The sequence below is a fragment of the Ciconia boyciana genome, chromosome 15 (assembly GCF_034638445.1).
Source record: "Ciconia boyciana chromosome 15, ASM3463844v1, whole genome shotgun sequence".
Taxonomy (NCBI): Eukaryota; Metazoa; Chordata; class Aves; order Ciconiiformes; family Ciconiidae; genus Ciconia; species Ciconia boyciana.
The window spans coordinates 10,274,459-10,297,667 of record NC_132948.1 but is presented as its reverse complement, the minus strand read 5'-3'; the positions used below and the strand labels follow the sequence as shown (position 1 = coordinate 10,297,667).

The following is a 23,209-nucleotide window of genomic DNA, read 5'->3' as shown; positions in this document are numbered from 1 at the left end:
TCTGATACCCCAGTTGTGCTTATCACCATCTTACGGTCTAACTTTCCCATACAGCTCCTCATCTTCAAAACACTTTACACAGTTCTAGCAGTTGTAGTAACCAAATCTTCTTAGTTCCTCTGAGCGCAGCATGAAAGCTTCATCCTTGCTGGTAAAATGCGGAAGACGTGTAACTTTCTCTAAATTTCATACAAAAAGCATTCCTGATTCTTGGTTGTACTCCGAGAGTATTCGTACCCAGTTAATTAAGCTGGACATGCACTGTCCTGAATCCCAGTCACTATTACCTTTCCTCAGTGTGAAGTACTGTTTAATGCAAAGACTGAAAACGCTGAGCCTGCAGTTATTCAGGGCACATACCTTTGGTGTCTCTCAGAAAATACACAGTAAGATCTGACACAAATTCTTCAGGAATTTCATCAAGAGCCGCACAGAAACGCACTTTGTCAACTTTCTGTTCTTGTAGCTGAAAGGGAAAATAGAAAGGAAGTATGACTATTCCTGTTTGCTGCCACGTTTCTTAACAGCAAGAAAATGTTTGCCTGCTGTGAGCAATAGGACAGAATCATTAGTTTAACTCCATTATCTTCACATTGCTGTCCAAGTAAATTACTAACATAAATGAAACGTTAACAAATCACCCAGCTAACAGTAAAAATCATCAGCTTTGGAAACAATATCGATTTCCAGACCAACAGGATTAAAAGCATTAGTACTTGAAACATAAGAAACCAGAAAGCACTTAAGTGCCCGCCCCCCCATGCCTTTCTGAGAATGTGCAAGCACCCCTTCCACCTGCATCTCAGTCATAAACCAGGTTTAGTTAGAAACTCCAGACTCCATCCTGAACATCTAATTAGGTAAAAGACTTGAGGTACAAAAGTCTTTGTTCACGATTCCTTACGTGGTCCTCCCATGGTGTCTTTATCTAGCAATTATTCTAACTGCAACTTTTCTTTTACAAGCAACTCTGGGAATAGCTAATGTGGTACCCAAGTAACTCACTGCTGCATTTCCTCACCAAAAATTGTAGTGTTTTGCCAAATAAATTACCTTTGCAATGTCTTGTCAGTCAATGTCAGAGGCTGTGGCAGACACTACAGGCCATTGGTTTTGAATGGAAATTCCTGTCCTTGTAAAATGTTCTGTTCTGCTCTGAGTACTTCCTCTGCACTGTACTTCCTTAATTTGCCTACCAGTTTACTGAAACATTTGCATCAGAAAGCCAGCATCTTCATACCCACAAAAGAACAGAGTGAAATACAACAGACTTACCTGCAGTGTGTGTTCCATACTGTCAGTTGTAAATCTTTGCTCCAGTTTACTCAATTCAGACCCACTAGAGAGAGTTGATACGTGACCTGACACACTTTCATTGTCTGTAGATTGCAGAGTCTTGCTTTTCTGAGTCATCCCTAAGAAAGAATAACACAAGAGAACTCAATTAAAGAATAGGTATTCCATGCATATAAGATGGATCCTTCCAATTTTCTTCTCAAACTAAATGATGGAGCATTTTCTTCCATCTTCCATCACCTTTCAACAACTAGCCATCAAAACTTGGTGTTAATCATACATTTTCCCATAGAACAGCACTATTGCTGAAGTACTGAATCCAAATATGCAAGTGACGACACTGCATTCCCCAGGTAACTGGGCTTTGTTTAGAATATCCTTACCAGCATTTTCCAACGCAATTGGTCTTTTATAACAAAATAAGTAGATTAACACATTTCAAGATTAAACTACTTTGTAAAAGGAAATGCAAACAATTAAGGGTTTTGTTATGCCAGATCTATGATGTGGAAAATGTTTATAGCTACATAATGCCCAAGAAGTGACGGTGAAGACGCTGTAACACAGGAACAAGTGCATGCATCCCAGGGCCAGTCAAGAATTTCGAACTTTATTTTATACTGTCTTTCAGAAGGTGCACCATGTCTTCTTCCCCTTTCAGCACAGGCTTCTGGACACTTAAAAGAAGTGGAAAAGGCATAGCTGCATCCCCAGCTGGAAAGGTCCTGCCCCTTTGTGTGATGATATTATTATCAAGCAATAATAATTATCCCTGTCTTACTGCTTTTGAGCATTAACCTGCAGTATTGCAGCTGCCTCCATTCAGAGGTGCGGAGTGGGAAGTTGAATTTTATCATTCCTTTAGTCTACTTACACCCACACCAGGCTTCAGCACTTAACTTTCATGGTCCTATCTTTTTTGCACAATATGAACAAAATTATTTTATGGCTATAAAATACCAGGCCATGACTCTTTACTTCCACAAGTAACTTCTCAGCACAGAAGAGAAGTGAATCACTGAGCCATGGAAAATCATCGCTCTCTTCTGATGCCCTTTCTATCACTTTTCCTTTATTTTTTTCCAATTTTTTTGTGAAAGGCTTCTCTGAAATACTGTGGTTAATGTACAGGACCAGTCTTAACTCTTTACAGGACCACCACTTTTATCCTCAATAAACTACATCAGAATAAAGTGAAGAGCTTGTAACTCTTAAGACCAGGGGAATTAATTCATTCCTACTAAAGGGAACATATTCATTCTATTTATTTTTTAAAAATTAACCCCTAAAAATCTGAAATCACAAAGCCAGTAAAAGATGTCACAGACAAAGACCGGATGGAAGATCTGTGTTTGTGGGTTGATTTTGTTCATCCCAGTCAGTCTCTTCCTTTCCATCTGTTTGGAAAAGACAAAAGAACCAAACTAGGATAGGTTTCTTTCAAAGGAGCATCCTGAGGCAGAAGCTCTTGAGAAAACGTTAATTAGCCACACTGCCCAGGATACTATCCACAAAATCAGATCTGCTTTCCTGGGAAAAGCTGTCAATGTTACAGATACCACTAGATCTGCTTAAGAGAGCCACATTATCTAGTCACATTTAGCTCCCATGGCAGTATGGCCTGCAATGACTACACTTCAGCTGCTCAAACCACCTACTTCCTTCCAATGCCACAGAGGAGGGTGTTTCAGTCAACTGCTCAGGAAACAGATTATCTGGGCCTTCCTCCTGCTGCTTATCTGCAAACTCATCTGTGTCACCTGTGTCTGCACACACACAAAATGGGAGGAAAGCATTATAGAACCACTCTGTAGTGGGGATGGCACAACCAGAGAAGAGAAAGGTCTGGAAACGGGTGGGATAAAAGGGGTTCAGGAGGACTGGACATGGCCCAAGGGATGGAGAGGCAGGGAAAGGGGTAAGGACAGGGGTAATGGGGCTAGGACTCAGCAGATGGGACAAATAGGGCCCCGAGGGAGGGGGAAACAGGGGGTTGGGGCAGAAGGACAGAGTGAAGGGGCTCGGGGTCAGGCAGTGCCCAGGGGAGGGCTCAGCAGGCCAGGGCAGCGGGGGGCCTCACCCACTGCCTCCTCGCCGTCCTTGCTGCGCTGCTCGGCCCGCAGCAGCAGCAGCACCGTGCCTGCCTCACTCTCATTGTCCCCGTCATCGGTGCTACGGTCGAAAAAGAGCAGCACAGTCCGTGCCTCCTCGCCGTCACCGCGGTTCAGCAGCTCCTCGAAAGGCGCCGGATCGGTCAGCCCCAGGACGGCGAGCACTCGGTCCCGCAGCCACTGCAGCCGCACATCGTCCAGGCTCATGGCGGCAACCCCCGGGGCCCGCCCGACGCCTCCCGGTGGTCACGGCAACGGGTCAGGGAGGAGCGACGGCCGCGGCCCGCCCGACACCCGCCTCAGGAGGCCGCCGCCCGCCCAACGTCCGCCTCGCGCGGCAGCGTTCCCGCGGCCCCCCTCGGGCGTTCTTTTACCTCAGCCCCGGGCACCCCGCGGGAAACAAGGGAGTTCCTTAGCCAGAGGGGACACGGGGGACGAGGAAGGGCTTCCCGCCTGGAGGATGCCGCGGAGGGGAGCGGGCCGCAGGCCAAGGCCGTCCCCCTCCGGCGTTGCCAGGTGCAGGGAAAGGGCTACGTACAAACATCAGGGCCCGCTCTGAACAGCGCAAACGAGGTTTTATTCGGAATTAGTATGAAACAAATGCAAAATTTAACTTAGGCTGTTCTTATGGCACAGATGTTAAAACATTATGACAATATCCCCATTTTCACACTGATACAAAAAAAATAATACAAAACGACCCTTTCTACCTACTCAGTATAAACTTTGGTTCAACATCAGGTAAGTAACACAGTATGTATGTCCAAACAAACACAGATAGAGGCCAATTCTTCATTCGCCATGCAAAAGTTATTCCTAGGAGTAGAAACGCTGCATGGGATCACACTGTAAAAACAGAATCCAGGATAAAAACTCATTGTAGACAGTTTGATTCTTTTATTTGAGTCCTCATCCAAACAGTGCAAGACTTTTCCAAGGCATTTACCCATGGAGGTCACCATAAGTGATGGGCTGCACCCATCTGGCTTTGCAGAACTGCACGTAGCAAAAAGCTCCTCACTACAGGGAAATAAGAGGGCTAATATTTCCAGTCTCCACTTCTAATCCTACCTTCTTCCATAACATTAAATATCCTTGTGGCTTCTGAAAGATTAAAGTAATAACTCTGGGCAGAACTCAGAATAAACAGTTAATATTTTCGGTGCAATTTTAAATATGGACAAAAAAGAGCATGTTGCATTGCTACGTATAAATTTACATTTCATAATCCTTCTGGAATAGACATTGAACACATACATTGCTTCTGTTCCATTGCTGAATTGTTCCCAAAGTGCATGAGATGGTAGCTTGCTTAAGTATGTGATTAGTAATTAATGTTTAATATAATAAAAAGTCTTTTAGATAACTTAAAAGTAACCATTCAAGAAAATAAACAGCCTCAACAAAAAAAAATGCCTACACTGGTTTTAGGACAAGCAGTAACAACTTTTCTTTTTTTAAAGAATAAAATTAATTTACAACATTAGTTTATCAAGAAAAATGTACATTTTATACCTATATACTTTACAAGATGCTCCAGATCTGCTATGTATTTCTATGGGAGGTATATATTACAGAATTATTTGGCTGCATTATAAGGCAATCAGTGAAAAATACTTTGTCCTACAGGAAGCCATTCGTGGGTGAGATCCAATCACATGATTATTTGCAGACAGTTCCAAATATTTCTGCCGACAGCAACCAAACTATGCCATATCATCTTTATTAAAATGTAAAGAAATGTGCTTAAAAGAGAAAGGCGTAAACTTGTATCCTCCACCAGAGTAGAATTTGTTCTGAAATTCCACCCTGAAACGAGACAAAAACAAACCCAGAATCTGTATATTAATCCAAAATGACTGGTTGTCAAGGGACAGAACTGTGCAACACAAGAGGCTGAACAAAACTAATCCTACCCCTGTCACTTATGCTTTCCGTGCAGCTATTTAACCTTCCTATCACAGTCCCAGGCAAATTTCATGTTTCTCAAGAGACCCAAACACACTGACATTGTGCTGTAATGGCTCATTTCTCACTTCTGTCTTACTAATTGTTTTCGAGTTAGTTGCAGTTAATTGTTTTGCAAATATACAATAGCATGAGGACAATACTCTGTAATGCATACAGCTCTGCCTCATATGTTTATATACGATATGTCTGCCTTTTCTAATACTGTAAATTTCATCAGGCTTCAAACTAAATATTCTCTGAATCCACTCAAATGTGCAGAGCTCGTGATATTAAGACTAAGAAAGGATTAAAATACTTCAGGGTTGGCAGCCCCACTTCAGCAGAAGTTTTGCTCACTAATATAAATGTTCTGTTGAACCAAATAAATAAAATAGACTGAAGCCATTCAGTGATATAACCAGACTGAAACTAAAAATACTTATCCACGTTACTAATATTCTACAGTATGAAAAGCTGCAATACTATAAATCAAATGTACTCAGAGTTTGTCAACTCTGAATGTGGTAGAGGTTAATATGCATCATAAGCCAATATAATATTTGAATTTACTGAAAATATTCCAGAGGAACAATCACATTCAACTAACGAGCCATTTATTTAATGTGATTAGGTAAGTCTATTACAGTAGCATTAGGCCGTTGAATTTTACACTTTTTAATAAGGCGCCTAATATTTTGACACAAAAATTCCTCTTAAACAAGCCAGTATATGCTGAAGTGGTATAAAGAAAAAATGAAGAGTTAAAACTTACCAGTGAAGTCGTATAGCATGGAGAAAAGCAGAAAGCCCCTCCATGACCAAAAGAATAAAAACTGTTAGCACAGCAAAAAAGGCTAGAACAGGGACTAGCAGTAAGACACCGTATGTTGTATCCACACGAAGACCCACTCTCATCACCATTTGCCATAGAACTTCTGATAACTCTATTAGAAAAAAAAGTTTTCATAATTAGTGTTGATACTGCACACATTCACCCAGTGAGCTAACTGACCTGTATTCTACTTCAAACAGTATTACAGGATCTGCTGAACATGGGAACTATAAGCAACCCCCCCCACCCCCAGTTAGTTACCCCCCTCTTCCTCCCCCAAAATACTCAAAGGTACATCTCACTTTCAGAATGAGATCTACTGATGTCAACATTTTACACCATGACACTAAGACTTTAGCAAGTGCCTAAATATCTTCCAAACTGGTCAGTCAATGGAAAACAGGAAATAGTACTGTGACTACAGATACACTATTATGTGCGGTAACAACTGTGCTCAGATAAACAGCCCCTTTACAACACAGAGCAATCAATGAAGAAAATTACTAGATTCCAAACAGTAAGTCACAATTTTAGTTTGGGGACTTTCCATAGATCATTATTAGTTTAAACAGGAAATTTTTTTAATTAAGAAAAGATAATTTCATAGTAGTATCAAGTCAACAGGCCAGCCCCCCTCTAACCAGCATTAAAAAAATTCAAGACAGATGAAAAAAAAACAACTAACCAAAAAAAACCCTCACTTACGTGCATGAGCAAGACTTAACGCCCAGAGTCTCAGATACGAGGCTGTATTAGAAATACATCCTAGACAGTATTCAATGGTATGAATTGCTTGATTCATAAAAACATCTGCAAAATTAAGCTAAAATATAAAAATAATTTTGTATCCATTCAAACAACATAGTACAGCATGACAGAACAAAAACATTCATCTGCAAAGCTTAATATACATGAAAGAAAAATTCTATTAAAGGGTAATACATTGACTTCATATCAAGTAAAAAAAGATCCGGTAATGTTTAAGATCCTTATTACAGAGACAACATTAAAAAAAATAATCAGATGCCATAGTTTTCCAGTTAATTTCCCCAATTACTTTGTTGATAGATAAAAATGAATGCAATTTATGTTTTCCACAAGGAATATGATCTAATACTTGAAAACTCTAAGTAGTAAAACCAGTCATGGTTCTAATTCCCATTCTATTGATGTCGTAAATTTACAATGTCAATTTTTGCATCTTTAAAACCAGGATTAGTTACTAGTAATGCTAGTGATAGAAAAATAACTATGTTAATACTGTAAACTCTAAATATACGTACTTGTTGCTAACAAAGAGTTCCAAGACTAACACTTACTTTGCACGGAACCACGACACATTTTATTTAAGCAAACAAATCTCATATTTTCTATACATAAGAAGTGAGAGTCTACTACCCCAGTGAAGCAAGTACTATACATAGTCTGCACACTGGGAAACTGGAGCCCTTTTTTGTCTTTCAATTCACATGAAATCAGTGGAATCAGTCAAGACCTCTAAAGATTTGGCCAAACTAAACAGCAGCAATAGCTGAGGACTAGGAATGCAGCTCATGTCTCCCAACTCTCATTAACAATAATCCTCATCACAAGATGTGATTTGCAGACATAAAAAGACTTTTGGCTGGATGAAAAGCTAAGATTAATTAACAGGAAGCTGCGCAGTCGTCCTCGTGCCTTAAAATTAAGAATGCATAAAACCATACAAACCCCAGGATTTTTATCCCACTCTTCAATTTAAGAAAAACTATAGTCTTAGATGTAAAGTCTATAGATGCAAATAAAGCACTCTTCCTGCTCTACACTACAGAGAGATTGTGGTTTACTGTAGCAATCTGACAATACCAAGAAATAATTATAAAATAGCAACAAATAAAAATAAGTAAATTGCATTCAGGCATCAAGGTCTTTGTAAAGGTTCAGCTGATTTTCTTTAAAACTTCCAGGGACTCAGTGTACAGGTTATCTTCTTGATCTTCCACTTCTAATGTGCTTTTAAGGACATACAAACTAGAGATTAAGTAAAAACATTACCTCCTCTCCATCCCCCTCTCTGTGCCCACTGTCTGAATGACTGCTTCCTTCTTCTACATCATGACATCTCAGCAGAGAAAGTTCTTCTTCACTTTCTTTTCGAATTAGCTTGTAGCCACTCTGCAAAATGGAAACATATTGTGTCTTTAAATGTACCGCCAGTGTAATTTTGAAAATTTATTTAAGGTAGTTGCAGGCAAAGGCAAAAAGAGCTAGAGGAACAAAGCACTATTATGTGTTGCAGTCAAAAACTTTCCAAGTTGAGTAGAAATACCTAGTAAGGACATTACTCTATATGCGATACAACACCAGCTGAATTCTTCTATACTGAAGAAATGCGTGTCTCTCAATACTTACCCTGTACATTCTAATGCCTCGGCCTCCACTGTGCAACCAATATAAATAGAGTGGTTTACCAAAAAGCATTACAGGAACAGAAAGAAAAGCAATGCTAAGTAAAAACCTCTGTAGAGCAACCTGTTGGGGGGGGGAAGAAAAAATGAGATTAGATCACAAAATCAAAAGTAGGAAAAGCCTTCCCATTTTCCTTTAAAGGCCTGTTTAAGATTAAGAAAAGTACTACTGATTTCAGTGGGCATGTACTCCAAATTGAACACACACATAAGTATTTTACTTAATCAGGCCCTTAAATTGGGTTACAGACATCCAGCATCTTCAGGACTGGGTTCTAGATTAATCTTACTTAACTGAGTATCAGTAATGCCTTATTTACAGCACAGAGAAAAGCATCAACATTACAAGCATGAGACTCTGTTCTCTAGCCTTAATTTTAACCTGGGAGATTTTGTTCAAGAAACAGGTATTTTCACAAGTCACTACGTAAAATCTTACAACCAATTAAAGAGTAAATATGTTATTTAATCATAAAGTTTGTTAAATTTCCCCTTAGTCTGATACATTCCCTTCCTAGGGGAACACTCAGCCATCAGCCTTTCATGACTGGTAAAGTGTTATCTGCATAGGGAACAACAGGATCTTCAGAAGTTTGTAAGGACACTACTAACCTGTCCGGTGTAGAAGACCTCTGTTTCACCACCAGGAAACAGGAACATGTTAATAAATTGAATCAGAATACTAGGAGCAGATGTAGAGTCCTCTGCAGAGTACACTAACCATTTAAAGAAGATCATAAACACAAGGTAGCCAAAGATGCACATCATGAATAAAAGTTCAGGAAGAAAAACCAAATAAATATTATACTTCTTCTTGAAATGCCTAAGAGATAAAAATGGGAAAAAAATGAAAAATAAGTTTTACAAAGAAAGATCAGGATAAATACATGGCCCAAACATGTTTTCAATAAAACAGAACAGTACCCAGTACTTTTAAAGAGCAAGACTGAAATTAGAATCCAGAGCAAATTTCTTCATATTCAGTGAAATTTTAATCAGCTATTTCAGTGGAAATCAAGACCAGAAGAGGCATGTATTTCTATTTAGCAACAAGTGAAATAAAATCTTGTATTAATCCATGTCTTCAGATTTTTTGGCATAATAGTGATCCACCATCTTACGTATGTGACAGAAGATCTCTCTGTTACTGTCTTTTTTAAGAACGGTTTTCACAATTACCATTATTCTGTTTTAAAAAAATTGTTCCAGTTTCCCTTACCAGATGAACTGTTAAAATTCAAGACTTGACAAAACTATAATGTTAATATTATCTTAACTTCTTGTACTTACAAGTGGTTAAATACCCCCAATACAACTCCAAACGTCATGTGAGTTACTCCAAAAATCACAGACATTTTCATTTTGAAAGAATTTAAAAAACTGAGACGGTTGCTTGCCAAATTCCAAATCTGAAGAAGAGAAGACAAAAATCAGCATTAAAGAACAGTGTAATAGAAGAAATAAAACAGTATCCTTTCCCTATTGGAGACCAGAATTCTACCTCAAATGGGGTTCATAACTGAAATTTGAGTTTCATGAAAACAGTTAGATTTTTGACTCATTAAGGGAGAAGCTCTTTTTGAATGGAGACTGCAAGCAGAAATGTATTTCTTCCATAGTATGTTTATCTTCCTAATACACATAACAAAATCTAATTGATTGATCATCACAAATGGATAATTTAAAAGCATAAAACTAACCGGATCAATTCCAAAGGGATAAGCTCCATTGTATACACCAGTAACGTTTGGATCCAGTGTTAAAAACTGATTGGACTTTAGATCCTCAAGACTGCAGAGAAAGAAAAACACAATCAGATCTGACATGTTTAAACACAGCGACAACATATACTTTCAGCTCTGCAGGACACTACTCCTGCTTTCCTTTATATGACTAGCTCACCCACTGTCAGTCTTTAAAAGAATAAAAGGATTTCTAAGCACAAAAGGCCTGACTAATAAAAACAATACCTAAATAAATAAATAAAAAAAATTATAGAAACTTACAATCTGGGCTTAATTATCACTAACTGTCTCTGAAATAAAAGATTCTGGATTTTATTCCTCATTCCCCTTGAACAGAAAGTTTCATTTAAAAAGCTATTTGCTTTTATATAAAATTCACTAACAAACACCCAAAGAATAATTGATGTCTTTTTTCCCTTTTGCATTTGGATGAGTTTCCACTCTAACTTCATATCGTTTTTAATTAACACAGCACTCAACAACCTGTTCACATTTTAACCAGTCGGTGGTTTTGACTCTACAATTTAAACCACTTCCTGGTTTTGAGGCAAAATGAGATGCAAGCTGTGAACATTTAAATACCGAAGGGCCGTGACACCTCATAACAATGAGGTTATCCCACTTCACGAAAAAGTGGGTTTGATAATTCACATAGCCTACTTTTTTCTTTTTTTTACTACCAAGAAAAGCTATGCAAAGACTAATGATTGCTAAGTAATTAATTTATTTCATTAATTGTTAATTTCTTCACAGTAGATGCTAATGCTGCTTGGCTATTCATTCCAGAAGCACGACCTAGGACAAATTTCTCCAAAGCTAGCCCTGTATTTTCTCTTCCTCTCAAAATCTGATATATATATTCAGAAACCTCTCCTGGAAAATATAGTAATTGGAGACAAATTAAAACCATTAGCATAAAGAAAAAACATAACACAGGAGGCAGTGTGCTTTTTATGAATAAAAAGAATACAAGACAAAGTCCTAGTGCCTTCTGTTAGGGTTTTACAGTACTACTGAAGCCTCCAGCCATTCATAAGAACACCTTTGTGAGACCACAAAAAAAAGATGCAAAACACACCTAAGAAGGTTTAGAGAAATATCACCTCATAAAATTAGGTCCAAGTTCTTACTACCAATAAAGAGATACTATACCAGCTGCAGCTTTTAATGACTAAAAATTATTAGCTAGCATATAGCAGCAGGGTATTGCAACAGAATTTGTTCCAAGAGAAGACTGACTGTCACCTATACCAAATGATAATATTCTAGAAAACATTCCAGGTGAGTGAGGACATGTAAATCCAGTAAAGCAGCACTGATAAATACGAGATTAACCTGATAGATTGACTGAATTAAATACAATCAAATTCTCATAGTGGTTTTGCAAGACATCATGTTCTCTGTGGATTTTCCAGTTTAAGATAATAAGCAATACAAATTTTTTGTTTTTAAATACCTATTACTGCCTTTTTTATTTTAAGTGTAGATGTATCACTTAGCCCTTAGCGGACTAGCACTTACCACCTTAACAACTAGATTTTGTTAGATATCACTATATTTACTTACTACTCTCACTAAAGCATGGTTAAAATGGGTGAGCAAAAGGGCTAAACTGTTGCAGGAAGTACATTTTTGTTTTAATGGTATAGCAAACAGAGGCATGCTACTCACCGCCAAACCTTCTGTTCAAACATTGCTGAAACATTCCATCCAGAACCAAATATATTTAATGACTTTGAAAAGCAGTCATTATAGATCAATCCAGTGTACACAGAAAACAGACCCATTAATAAAATAACATATCGGCCTTCAAATAACATTTTCATTATCTGCAAGTATTGGAAAAAAGAAAAAATAGAGAATATCATCTGCTATGTGAACAATTGTTATCTACACATTTCTAAGACAAACACATTTTTGGCCATACCAAGACTTCTAAAAACTAAAAATTCTTGTGAATAGTCATCAAGAAATATGAAGAAACCTATGGCCAACCAAGATGTAACACAGAGAATTTTGCTTTAAGCATGTGAATATGCAATTTAGAAATGGCAGTCACCAAATAGGTGCAGTTCATCTCCCCACATTCACAGCTTTACATCAAGTGATTTATATGCAAAGGTTTATATGCATTAGGAAATAGAGCTAGCAGCAAGAACTATATTCTGAAAGACAACTGTGGTTTAAAATGAATGCAGAGATTTGAAGTCCCCACACAAGCTCCCATGATACAAACTGAGACTTTTCTCATTGGCATCATTACACTAACGCATAGTCTTTTCAAACCACATTTCCTTCCCGGGACTGGTTTTCAAGAAGTTAGTCATTTGCAGCCATTCTTAATTAAACATAATTCTAAGGAGAGATGCACATGTTCCTGCATTCCAACCCAATATCATTAAAAAATTAGTTAAAATTAAGTTTAATACATTTCAAGCTACAACTCCTTTTCAGAAACAATAAGACGACGGAATTTGAAAAATCATTTTCTTCTCATGTTAGTCACTGTAAACACATTCTGTAAGACACATACGTCACTAAGTAGCCCTAGCAAAAGGAAAGACAAGCCCAACAGTATCAACTAATTTTTGTCAGTCTTTCATTCCAACTTGATTATTTCTGCCCTTTCAAAAAAAAGTGAATAGTTTGTTAAGATATCACATTAATCTCGAGAAATATGGCAACTTTAAACACAGAAAATCCTGAAACAAAGGAAAACAAAGAAAACAAAGAAACACAGTAACTATTCAATTGAAGTTATCTTACTGGATGGGGAGTAAGTTATTTGTCATTCCTTTTACCTCATCTTGTGATCTTTGTAATCTAGGGTGGTTTTCATACAGTATTGTCAGGAGTGCAAATATGAACATTAGTAGACCATGCCCACAGTCTCCAAACATAACCGCAAACAAGAAAGGAAAAGTGATGATGGTATAGAGAGCTGAAATGACAACATAACAGATTTCAGGCACAAAGCACAACAGATGATGTGGCGATCTGAATTATGCCTAAGCAATTCAACTACTTAAACCTTTCAAACAATTTTCAGCTTTAAGTTTGAAAGACATTTCCCCCCCTGCTAATAGACCTTTCCCCCACACTATAAATCTAACTCAGTTTAAAGCTTGCTTATGTATACCCCTTCGTAATGACAGCTCTGCAGTCGAGCATTAGCTGACAATTCTGAGGATAATAATATGAGCTCAAGAAATAAAAAACAAACAAACAGTTCTTCCTCCATGGCTATTTTGGCTCTGTACTATAATGTACGTTATCCTGTACAGCATGACATAGTCAACATAGCTTCAAAAATACATAAGGACATTCAATTAACTGGGCTGTACAACAAGCTGGATTTTTTCAAGTGAGGAGCTCCACGCTTCAGTAAGATCAATAGCCATTACCAAAGCTTTCTTTTTTCCCTTCAATATCTTATCCAAGATAATGCATATGAAGAAACATTATACAGCTATTATCAGTATCTTTAATGCTAAAACAACTCAGCAAAAGCAAATCCCATCTTACTGCTTGGAGCACCATTTGTACTTTTGATGAGCTACTGAAATTTTAAAATGGCTACTAATCAGCAGTATGGTTGTCACCATTTTGCCTTTACTAGCGTCCAGTTCAGCAAGGTATTTAAACACACCACAAGGCAAGCAGTAATGACAGCACAGCTCACAGTTCAGATTTCAGAAGGACCAACCTGGATTAACTTCTCCATAGTTTCCAACTCCATAAGCATCAACAATGTTTTGGAATCCTGAGGTGAATTTATTGGTACGTATCAAAGTTGGAGGAGGTTGTGTTGTTGGGATGGTATTCATGAATGAAGAAATTGTAGCTCCACTCTTCCTCTAATTGCAGTCAGAAAGAAGATACATTCATATAAAAACTCAGCTGATACTTAATCTAACTAAAGTGAAAAAATTTCCTCGATCAGCAGTTTCACTGATCCTGAAACATTCCTAAATTAAGCCCCAAGTTTAACATTTATCCCTTTGTGCTTTCTAAAAAAAAATAAATTACATTAATCTGTTCCTCTAAAAACACTAATTATGTATGGTGTTCTAAGCCTTACTTTATATGAAATACCAAAACGAGAATCATCAGTCGATATCATAAAACAAAGATTTGTTACTAAAAATTCCCTCTTGTAAAACAAGAAGATGGAGCTGCACTCAACACAACTCATACAAGGGAATTAGCACCTTCTACTTGACTGCAAATAGCATTGTGAGCCCAGTCAGACTTGGGTCCAACACAGAAGTTCTTACTCAAAAAAAAAAAAAAAAAAAACCCAAACCAACACAACACTAAATAAAGGCTCTGCTAATAAAGAAATTGTTTTATATGAGTTCATAGAGACCCAGACCTGCCTGTGCCTACTTTTAGCCTATTTTAAATAATTATTTTCTTTCCTTATCTGTATAGTTAGTTCAAGACAAAAGTTTTAACATCAGCGAGCATTCAGCTGACTTACTGAACCTTCCTCCAACGCATGGCGCAAATTCTGCAGATCAGCCACCGGACACCAAACCTCAGCAATTAAACATTTATTTGTGACATCAAAACTGCACAGGTTGAGTACATGATAAATGGCTTTCATCTTCTTCACTTGGATAACCCATGTATAGATGGATTCAGATGCTTTACACAAGACTTGGCGTAAGTAATCCTCAGTTTTATGCAGCACCTTTGTCCAAGAAAAAAACAAAAAGATTTCATTGAAAATGTAACAGTGGTTATGTTAACCACAGTAAGAGCACCTAGTATTTGGCCAATGCTGGATCACATTTGTAGGAGGCCACGCTAACCATTGCTTAAAACAGAAATCAATGCCAAGTGCCTTGGAGTTTAATAGATACAGGCAACACGAGACCAGGGACATGACATACAGTCATGTTCGGACCCAAAGCTGTAGGTATTTTAGAAACATATTCATGTATTTAATACTGTGATTTGTCAAATGATTTCCTATTGTGTAATAACTACACCAAAGGGAATACCGTTATTTACTCACAGTATGAAGATCCTGAATACGAACATTTAGTCCTTCAACAACTGCCTTGCGCTCCTCCATGGTATTTGGATAGGGATACACATGACAGTGATAGCTACAGAAAGACAGAAGTTTGTGTTAAATAACCAAACTAAAACAAAACAAATGACCCAACCCTATGCCCTAGTCAAATCTGCAACACACCATTTAATAACCACGGAACAGATTCAACCAAGAGAGTCAGTATTTTGCCTGTACTTAACAAGGACTGCAGATAAAATGACTCATACATTTATTTGTATACTGCATAATTATAAAGCTAGATGCAAGGGGGGAGAGGAACAAATTTAACTTCAAAAGCCTTGCCTAAAAATCAACACTTACAAGGAAGGAGAGCAAGGGGAAAACTTAAAAGAAAATAAGCCAGGTATAAAGAAATTATATATTATTAGTTTTACTTCTTACCAATCACAAATCTTCTTAACTTTCTGGCCAATTTGTTCACCCCAATAGGACACTAAAAAAACAAACCATTTTGTGCTTTCACCCTAAAAAAACAACCAAAAAAAGTTCAGTTGATGAAGTTTGTTTTTAACCGACAATTCCACTGTGATACAATTATAGAGCAAACTAACAAATTTGAATGATTAGAAAAAGCTGTGTTAGTAGCATTAACCTTCCACCATTTTAGTGAAGATCCAAAAAAAAAAAAAAAAAAAAATTCAAGCGTGCCAATATCTCTCTTTTTTTTTTTTTTGTATATTAGAGAAAAACAGAAAAAGTCTTCAGGAAAAATCAAAGAGATATTATATTTTACCATGTCAGAATTATTAGTAACAAAAAAGTCTTAAAAATTTAAAATGTTAAAAATTAGAATCGAAGCAAAATTTAAAAGTGACAGATTAGGCAGCCATAATTGCTGATTTACAAAAGTGAATTTTATAAGTTCAGAGAAAAAACTTCTTAGAAGACCAACTGTACTCCAGACTTCTTTTCCTTAACTACTGAATAAACAAAAAATTATTATTAAAAGGTAGTGCACTGTACAGACCTAGTTAATAAATATCCAAGCAGCCATTTATGCCACGTATTTTGATCAAGGTAGCCAATCATAAAGTCACTACTATTCCACAACAAAAGTTCTGCACTCATCATGCTGAACCATGATAAATTAATTGCCACTCCTATAGTTACGGTGGCATCAAGACCTCTAATTTTAAAGTCTTACAAGTTCTAATGCTTTAAAACAGTTTTCCCTCCAAGGGCACTGGGAAGTCATTCATGTTCATTGCAGGCAGACCTGAGCAGCAATTCTTCCAAGTCTTATGAAAAGTAGAAACAAAATAAACTGATAGTTACAATGTTTACTCACTGTATCTGGATCTTCCAGACATTCATCCAGCTCTGCATAGGTAAGAATAGTATATCCTTTACAGACTCTCCACAGCATTTTTTCAAATGCTTCAACTTTTGCTATGTGAACTAACCCAGATATGAATCTATGGAAAAAGAAAAATTTGAAAAATAAGCTAAAATCCACAAGAAAAATTAAAAACTCGGAGTACGTCATCACTCGGGATCACATAGTCACAATAATTTAACATCCACCATCTCTAGAGAAGGAAGCGTCACTCTGAACAGGAAGTAACTGGTATATAAAATAGACTCAATTTCTATTTGGAAAACAGACTGTAGGCCTGAGCACACCACTAGAATTATATTTGACGTCATTTCTTTCTGTGATAGTAAGGTTCTTAATTTTTTCTTGGTAAGATACCCTCTCATAATGGTGTTGTAGAGACCAGTATCCATATATCATTTTAAAGGCAAGTAGGCAATACCATTAATAACGTTACATTTACAACTGACACTGCCAAGCAATTAAAACACTGTGTGTTTATCCTAGAAAAACAGAGTAGAAGTACTGATTTAGAGCATTTAGAGATTTTCCTTAACACACATACTTGGTTTAACAGCAGTTTTGTGACAGTTTTTTTGGTGCTGTCCTACTTATCTCTTCAAATAATCCAATTTTGTTACAAAGGTACATTTGGGCCAGACTCCAACCCCGTCTAAAACTCTTTGGCTCATCTTAAATCACTAGAGTCACACTATATCCCATGTTTTAAGAAGACAGCCCCTTATTTACAGCAGCTCATCAAGCAGTGTTGAAACAGCACACACTGACAACCTGCCATACAGGGACTGAACCATACCTACCCCAGCTTGGCACCCAGTCTGTGCATACAGTTGTAATCCACTAATGGCTCATTTTCCACAGATGGAAATTCTTCATAATTGGCATGTAAATGGGATTCATACTAGCAAATAAAAGAAAGATCATTCATAGCTTTCAGGAAAAAAAAAAAAAATCTTCATTCATTTATTATTATAAAGAAGAAAAGCTAATTAAGTAAATTATTTCAATAAAAATATAAAACCCTTTCCTGTGTTCAATTCAGACAACAGAAAGATCTTGGGATTTCAAGTGCATCGCTCTTAGCAATTATAGTCAGTGTTGCAAAGGTTACACAGTAAATTTCTTAGCACAATTTATGCATCAAAATAACACAAACACGCCTTCACTTTCAGTTGGCATCAGCAGCAACATTCAAACAATTCAACAGAGAAATCACAAAGCTCCTCTAAGTTCAGGGCTGCACAGCCTAGCACAAGAGGTTGCCAGCCAGGTTCTCTAGGTACAATAACAACGCACAAATAAGAACTAACAACGTACAGTGCTGTAAAGCCCAACACCAAGTCACACACTTAACTAGAACTACTAACAGTATGCAAAAATGCCACAACACACAATCCTTGCCAAACAACATAAGCAGTACCTCAGCTGTTCTCCTGACAAATCTTTGTGTGACCTCTAACATGCATGTGTATTCTGTCAGTTCAAGCAGGTTTTTCCTCAACTTTTCTTTGTTTTTAGTTACTTCCCTCAATTCTGTCTCCAGCTTCTGCAACTGTTCCTAAGACATGGAGAAAAAAAATGACATTGCATCCATTATACTGTTTTGGAAATCAGGGGAGGATGAATTTTAAGCACGCATCAATTTGCTGCAATGACTGGAGTTTCCCAATTTCTTAATTAACTTAAGCTCCATAGGTTTTATTCCTCAGTCTGCCAAAGATTGCTTTGTACTGAGTACTCTTGATCCTCCACTGACATCTGTTAAGTCTGCTGTTCTGACCCTAATTTGTGTCTGAGCTAAGTAATGCAGACTTGGAATTAGAACTTCAGATAGTACAGGGTACAAGACACTTATCTGTTCTATTAAGAGAATTACAGCAAAACAGAATATCATTCAAAATTATATCTGCATTTTACAGGCTTCTACTTCTAACATAATACCAGAAAAAGCATTCAGAGAAAAGAGCACCATGTTTTGCTACGCAACCAGCACTGGAACCTGCAGAGCCTTGAGCATATAAAACTCCCACACACTCTGGAAGTTTTGGATGCACAAAGCGAGCCTTAGGTAAGTCCCAAAGCAATAAATGAGGCTGAAGGACTACATTGACAGACAACAATTTGCCTGAAACAGTGTAATATGCCAATCCATCAAAATAAAACAGGTGACTGCAAACCCCTTAAGATAGCTTTGACCCTTTCACAGGAATTCTGTGTTATTATCAAATCCTCACCAGCAGTCTTTGAAGTAACACCGACAGAAAGAAAAGAAAATTTGACAAAAACAAAAGCAAAGGCTTCTGCTCCCCCTGCCACACCCCTATAACTTAAGTCATAAGTAATAAGTTAGCAATTAATTAAGTTTTAAATAAAGTTCCAAGATCCAGAGCTACACCTTTGGCATCTGTGGTGTGGAACAGTTACCTGGATTTCTAAAATGTGTTTCAGCAAGGGGGCAGGAGGAGCAACATCTCCTTCAGGAAGTGGAATATCCGCTTTTTTAATTTCTTGTACTAAATACCCTGGAGTGAAAAGAAAAACAGAATCAGAAAGGAAACGGTATTGCCTTATACTTCCTAGAATGCTGCACAGTTGACCTCCAGCTGTTATTGATGGTGCTGATCACACTGCTGCATCAGGCCCTAGCTATTTTATTCATTTATTTTAGCAACAACATACACACACTAGAGTCTTCAAAAAGAATGCAAGGAAAGGGTGAAAAAAAAGGGAGGAAAAAAAAAAGAGGGGATTATAGAGTGCTAGGAATAAAATACACAGAACATCTCTGTCTCGGAAGTTTGTAGACGTAAGCTATCTTCAGAGTCCTCTGACTGAAATTTTCCAGCCACAAGTGCTTTTTAAGAAGCTTTTAACATCTCATAGTATCTCTTTGTTGCTGCCAGATATCACTTTCTGCTAATCATGCCATCTGCCAAAAATTGACATTCTGCTCATTGACCCATGTTTGGAACAAAAAGTGTTCAAACAAGGCAAACAAAGCAACCTTGACAACAAATGCAACTCACGCTGGGCACGGAGATGGCAGAAATAGCTACTGGGATGGTTTGGCATGACCAGCACATGCCTCTGATGAGAGATTCCAATAAAAAGAATCCTTCATTGGTAACTTTTCCTCGGGATATGCTGAGGAAATCTGCATCTTGGTTGTAATGCTCTACATACTCTTCTCTATTCATTAACTACCATGTGAATACAATTATTAATAACTTGAGGTATTTTTGAGGGTGCTTGGAAGTTCAACAGTATTGAGTTACATAACATGAAAAAACAGAGTTTATCTTATAGTCAAGGAAATATCCAGAGTAAAGCTTCCATTTTCCTAGCAGAGTTTTAAGCAGTCAATACTGAAATTGTCTCAACTATTTATCAGCAACACATTAGCAACTCTTCTTCACCTCTGAGCTTAAAAACACCCCAATCTGTATTTAACACATACATGTCGTAGTGTGAGCAAATTTTACAACTCACAAAACCGAGAAACCGTGGTCAGTGGTAAAACACTGGAACAGGTTGCCCAGAGAGGTTGTGGAGTCTCCATATTCAAAATCCTACCGGACACAGTCCTGGACAACCTGCTCTAGCTGCCCCTGCTTGAGCTGCAGGTTGACTACGTGATCTCAAGAGGTCCCTTCCAACCTAAACTACTCTGTGATACACTCAGAACTGCTGCAGCTTATCAACACAAATTAAGGGATATATATGTATGTTCTGACCCAATTCAGTGCTACAGTCAAGTCACCTCTGGCTCCAAAAATCTACATAAAGACTCCATATATGAGTGTATGTATGTGGATTTTTTCATACATATGAAAATTTTATAAGATTCTACAGCATTCAGATCATACAAGATGCGGAAGGTTTAAAAAAAACCCGTAGCTGAAACCTCCGCTGTACTTCCACTCTAGCAATGTAAACTAATAACACCACAGATGAGAAAGGGCAGACATGAAAGTAAAGCTCACCAAGTATTCTTTCCATTTCTTCACACTTCTTTACTTCATTCACAAATTTTCTCTGAAACACACTTACATTTGGGTTAAGCTGAAGGAGAAGAACAAAATGCTTATTAGGTATTTAAAACAGCAACCACCCCCAAAAAACCACAGCTATTTCTGTGATTTCACGGACACAATTTTGCACGTATTCTACATGCTCTCTTTCTACAAAGTCCTTTTCAGCTAAGAAGATATGAAAACCTAAAAGGATTAGAAAGTCTTCAAATAGCAAGGTTTTATTAAAGCACACTTATCAATGCCTGTTACTAGTTTTACTCAAATAACAAAATAACCAGATCTACTGGAAAAACCATTCCTAGCTTGATTTCTAGAGTTTTAAAATACTGCTTAATTACTTCAAATTAACAAACCTTTCTACAAGCAAATTTTTGCGATGGATTTCCACAGAATCTATTTGAAATGTTAAGTTTCAAAAGAATCTTTTTACATACATCCCCATATTATGAGTGTGCAATGTCTCTGACTACTTATTCAGCTTTTAAATCAGGCCCACTAATCCATTATTTCTGGAATAAATGGTGTGTCAGATACCTGAAATGGCATCAACATGTTAAACATCATACCCATGTAATGATTCTTACAGATTTGTCTCCTCCTACCTGCTGTATTTACTAACTAGCTGTTAATTTAAGTTCTCGCAGCTTTCCTTGCAAAGATTTTGCAGCCTACGTTTCTAAAGAATACTTGGAAGAAATTCCAAAGTCTCAGTCAGCAAGCAAAGATCATATAATTACGATGAGACAATGCAGAAACAAGGTTAATTATTACTCGACCCAATTTTATGTTAGTCAGGCACGTAGCTTCCTCCAAGGTGAATTGCTCCTCCAGGAACAGACCTGTTTTACAAACCAGCAGTCTGCGATGTTGAAGAAATATGCCTACAGAACAGCTAAGATGTTTCTATCGATCTGTCAACGGGATGGACATATCTATTAAGTGCGCACATACACTCAGACTAAAGTCAGTGTGGCTTCAGGTGGGTAATGGGCTCTCCCATGGGATCCTACCGCAAAAAAACCCCAAGTTTAAACTACTTTTGTGGGAGAAGTAGGATAGTCATCCCAAAACACGCCCCAAGACTCTCGGGGAGGATGGGGCTCCACACGGACCTTCCATCACCCAATCTCGCTTTCAGGCAAATACGATATAGCTATCAGCCACACATCTGCAAGTCAGAGTCGGGGAAAGACAGAAGAGAAGCGGTCTTGGAGTCTTTTACATGGCACCATCGGAATGAAACCTACACCTTCCCGACGGCAACTACTCTGCCCGGCTCGGCTTTCCCCGCGTCGCCCACCCGCCGGGCCCCCGGGGTCCTTTTACCTCCCCCATTCTCCCAGAAAGCCCCGCCGGGCGCCCGGGCCCCGACGCCGCTACTCACGTCTCGGAACTCGGCCAGGCCACGCTCGCCCACCTCGCTGAGGCACTCGTAGGCCGAGCCGCTCTGAAGGAAGAGCTGCGCCAGGCACATCGGCTCGCCGCGGAACAGCGAGCCCATGGCGGGCCGCGGGGCGGAGGGGAGCGGAGGAGCTCAGCGAGGCGGGCGCCGAGGCGGCGCGGCGACACGTCCGACAGGAGCCCGCGGCTCGGCGGCCATGGCGGAGCACCCCAGCCCGCCGCCGGCAGCGCGGCCAGCTGCTTCCGGGGGGCGGGGCCGTGGCGGCGGCCAACCGGCGGCGAACGCGGAGTGCGGGGGCGGCGCGGGCCGAGCTCCGCTGCCCGCGGCGCGGGTCCCGCAGCCGGCGGCAGCGGTGCTAAGGCGGCCGGAGGCCGGTTAGCCCGGCAGCCCCTGCCTGGAGCCCCGGGGAGCTGCTTCTCGGCAGCTCCTTCAGGGGAGCACCCTCCCACCGACAGCGAACCCCGAAAAATGGGATGGAAGCCAGCGCGCTGGCAGTCGGGGATCCACCACGTGAAAGGCTTCCTTCCGTGTCAAAGGATGTCAAGGAGAAAATACATTACTAAGATAACTGTAAGAGCCGACCCACAGGAAAATCCCAAACTGAACATCACAGCTGATCATGTGAAGAAAAGCAGTAGCAGATGCTTGCTGCACCCTGTGTAGCCCGGATCAGGTACAGGTTGCCAATGCAAAGCATTAACTGGGAAAGAGAACTACAGATCAAGACATGAAAATATCTGAAGCATTATTACTTTTCAGAAGAGTGAATAATCTGTCCACTGCTCCAAAAACAGGTGGGCACGACGGGTTTGCTATGGGAAGGAACTGCTGCCTCGCCCCACTACACCAGGAGAGGAGAAGCAGCTGGACAGGACAAAGGTCCATCCGTGAGGATGACCCCCACCCCTCGGTCACCTCTGGGCTGGACTCACCCTTGTCCAGCGGTCACGCAGGGCTCACCTGTTCAAGT

The 23,209-nt window shown here is 39.0% G+C and overlaps 2 protein-coding genes across 2 annotated transcripts in view; both read right to left on the bottom strand.

Annotated features, from left to right (window-relative positions):
* The window catches only part of DNAH10 (dynein axonemal heavy chain 10), a 58,229-nt gene extending 54,615 nt beyond the window's left edge, over window positions 1-3,614 (bottom strand). The window contains exons 1-4 of the mRNA XM_072880497.1: window positions 3,377-3,614; window positions 2,955-3,062; window positions 1,276-1,415; window positions 361-466 (exon numbers count right to left, since the gene is read on the bottom strand). Of these exons, the coding sequence (XP_072736598.1) occupies window positions 361-466; window positions 1,276-1,415; window positions 2,955-3,062; window positions 3,377-3,614 (592 nt within the window). The remainder of the gene's footprint in view (window positions 1-360; window positions 467-1,275; window positions 1,416-2,954; window positions 3,063-3,376) is intronic.
* A 355-nt stretch (window positions 3,615-3,969) lies between these two features.
* ATP6V0A2 (ATPase H+ transporting V0 subunit a2) lies at window positions 3,970-22,479 on the bottom strand. The gene is made up of 20 exons (XM_072880498.1): window positions 22,222-22,479; window positions 20,787-20,865; window positions 19,228-19,325; window positions 18,224-18,361; window positions 17,604-17,704; window positions 16,756-16,882; window positions 15,849-15,931; window positions 15,405-15,498; window positions 14,865-15,077; window positions 14,088-14,238; window positions 13,183-13,322; window positions 12,053-12,210; window positions 10,337-10,427; window positions 9,927-10,045; window positions 9,249-9,459; window positions 8,581-8,700; window positions 8,224-8,343; window positions 6,895-7,012; window positions 6,130-6,301; window positions 3,970-5,216 (listed from the first exon to the last, which is right to left on the bottom strand). The coding sequence occupies exons 1-20, from the start codon at window positions 22,336-22,338 to the stop codon at window positions 5,114-5,116; spliced, it is 2,553 nt and encodes an 850-aa protein (XP_072736599.1). The 5' UTR covers window positions 22,339-22,479; the 3' UTR covers window positions 3,970-5,113.
* Between the last annotated feature and the right edge of the window lie 730 nt (window positions 22,480-23,209).

Bases quoted from the DNA above. Each gene is read 5' to 3' on its own strand.
- ATP6V0A2 (XM_072880498.1), bottom strand. From the start codon at position 22,338: ATGGGCTCGCTGTTCCGCGGCGAGCCGATGTGCCTGGCGCAGCTCTTC. The intron at 15,932-16,755 runs GTGAGTAAACAT...TTGTTTTTTTAG, and splicing joins GTCTGGAAGATCCAGATACA to GGTGAAAGCACAAAATGGTT. The intron at 14,239-14,864 runs GTAAGTCAGCTG...GACTGCAATTAG, and splicing joins ATGCGTTGGAGGAAGGTTCA to AGGAAGAGTGGAGCTACAAT.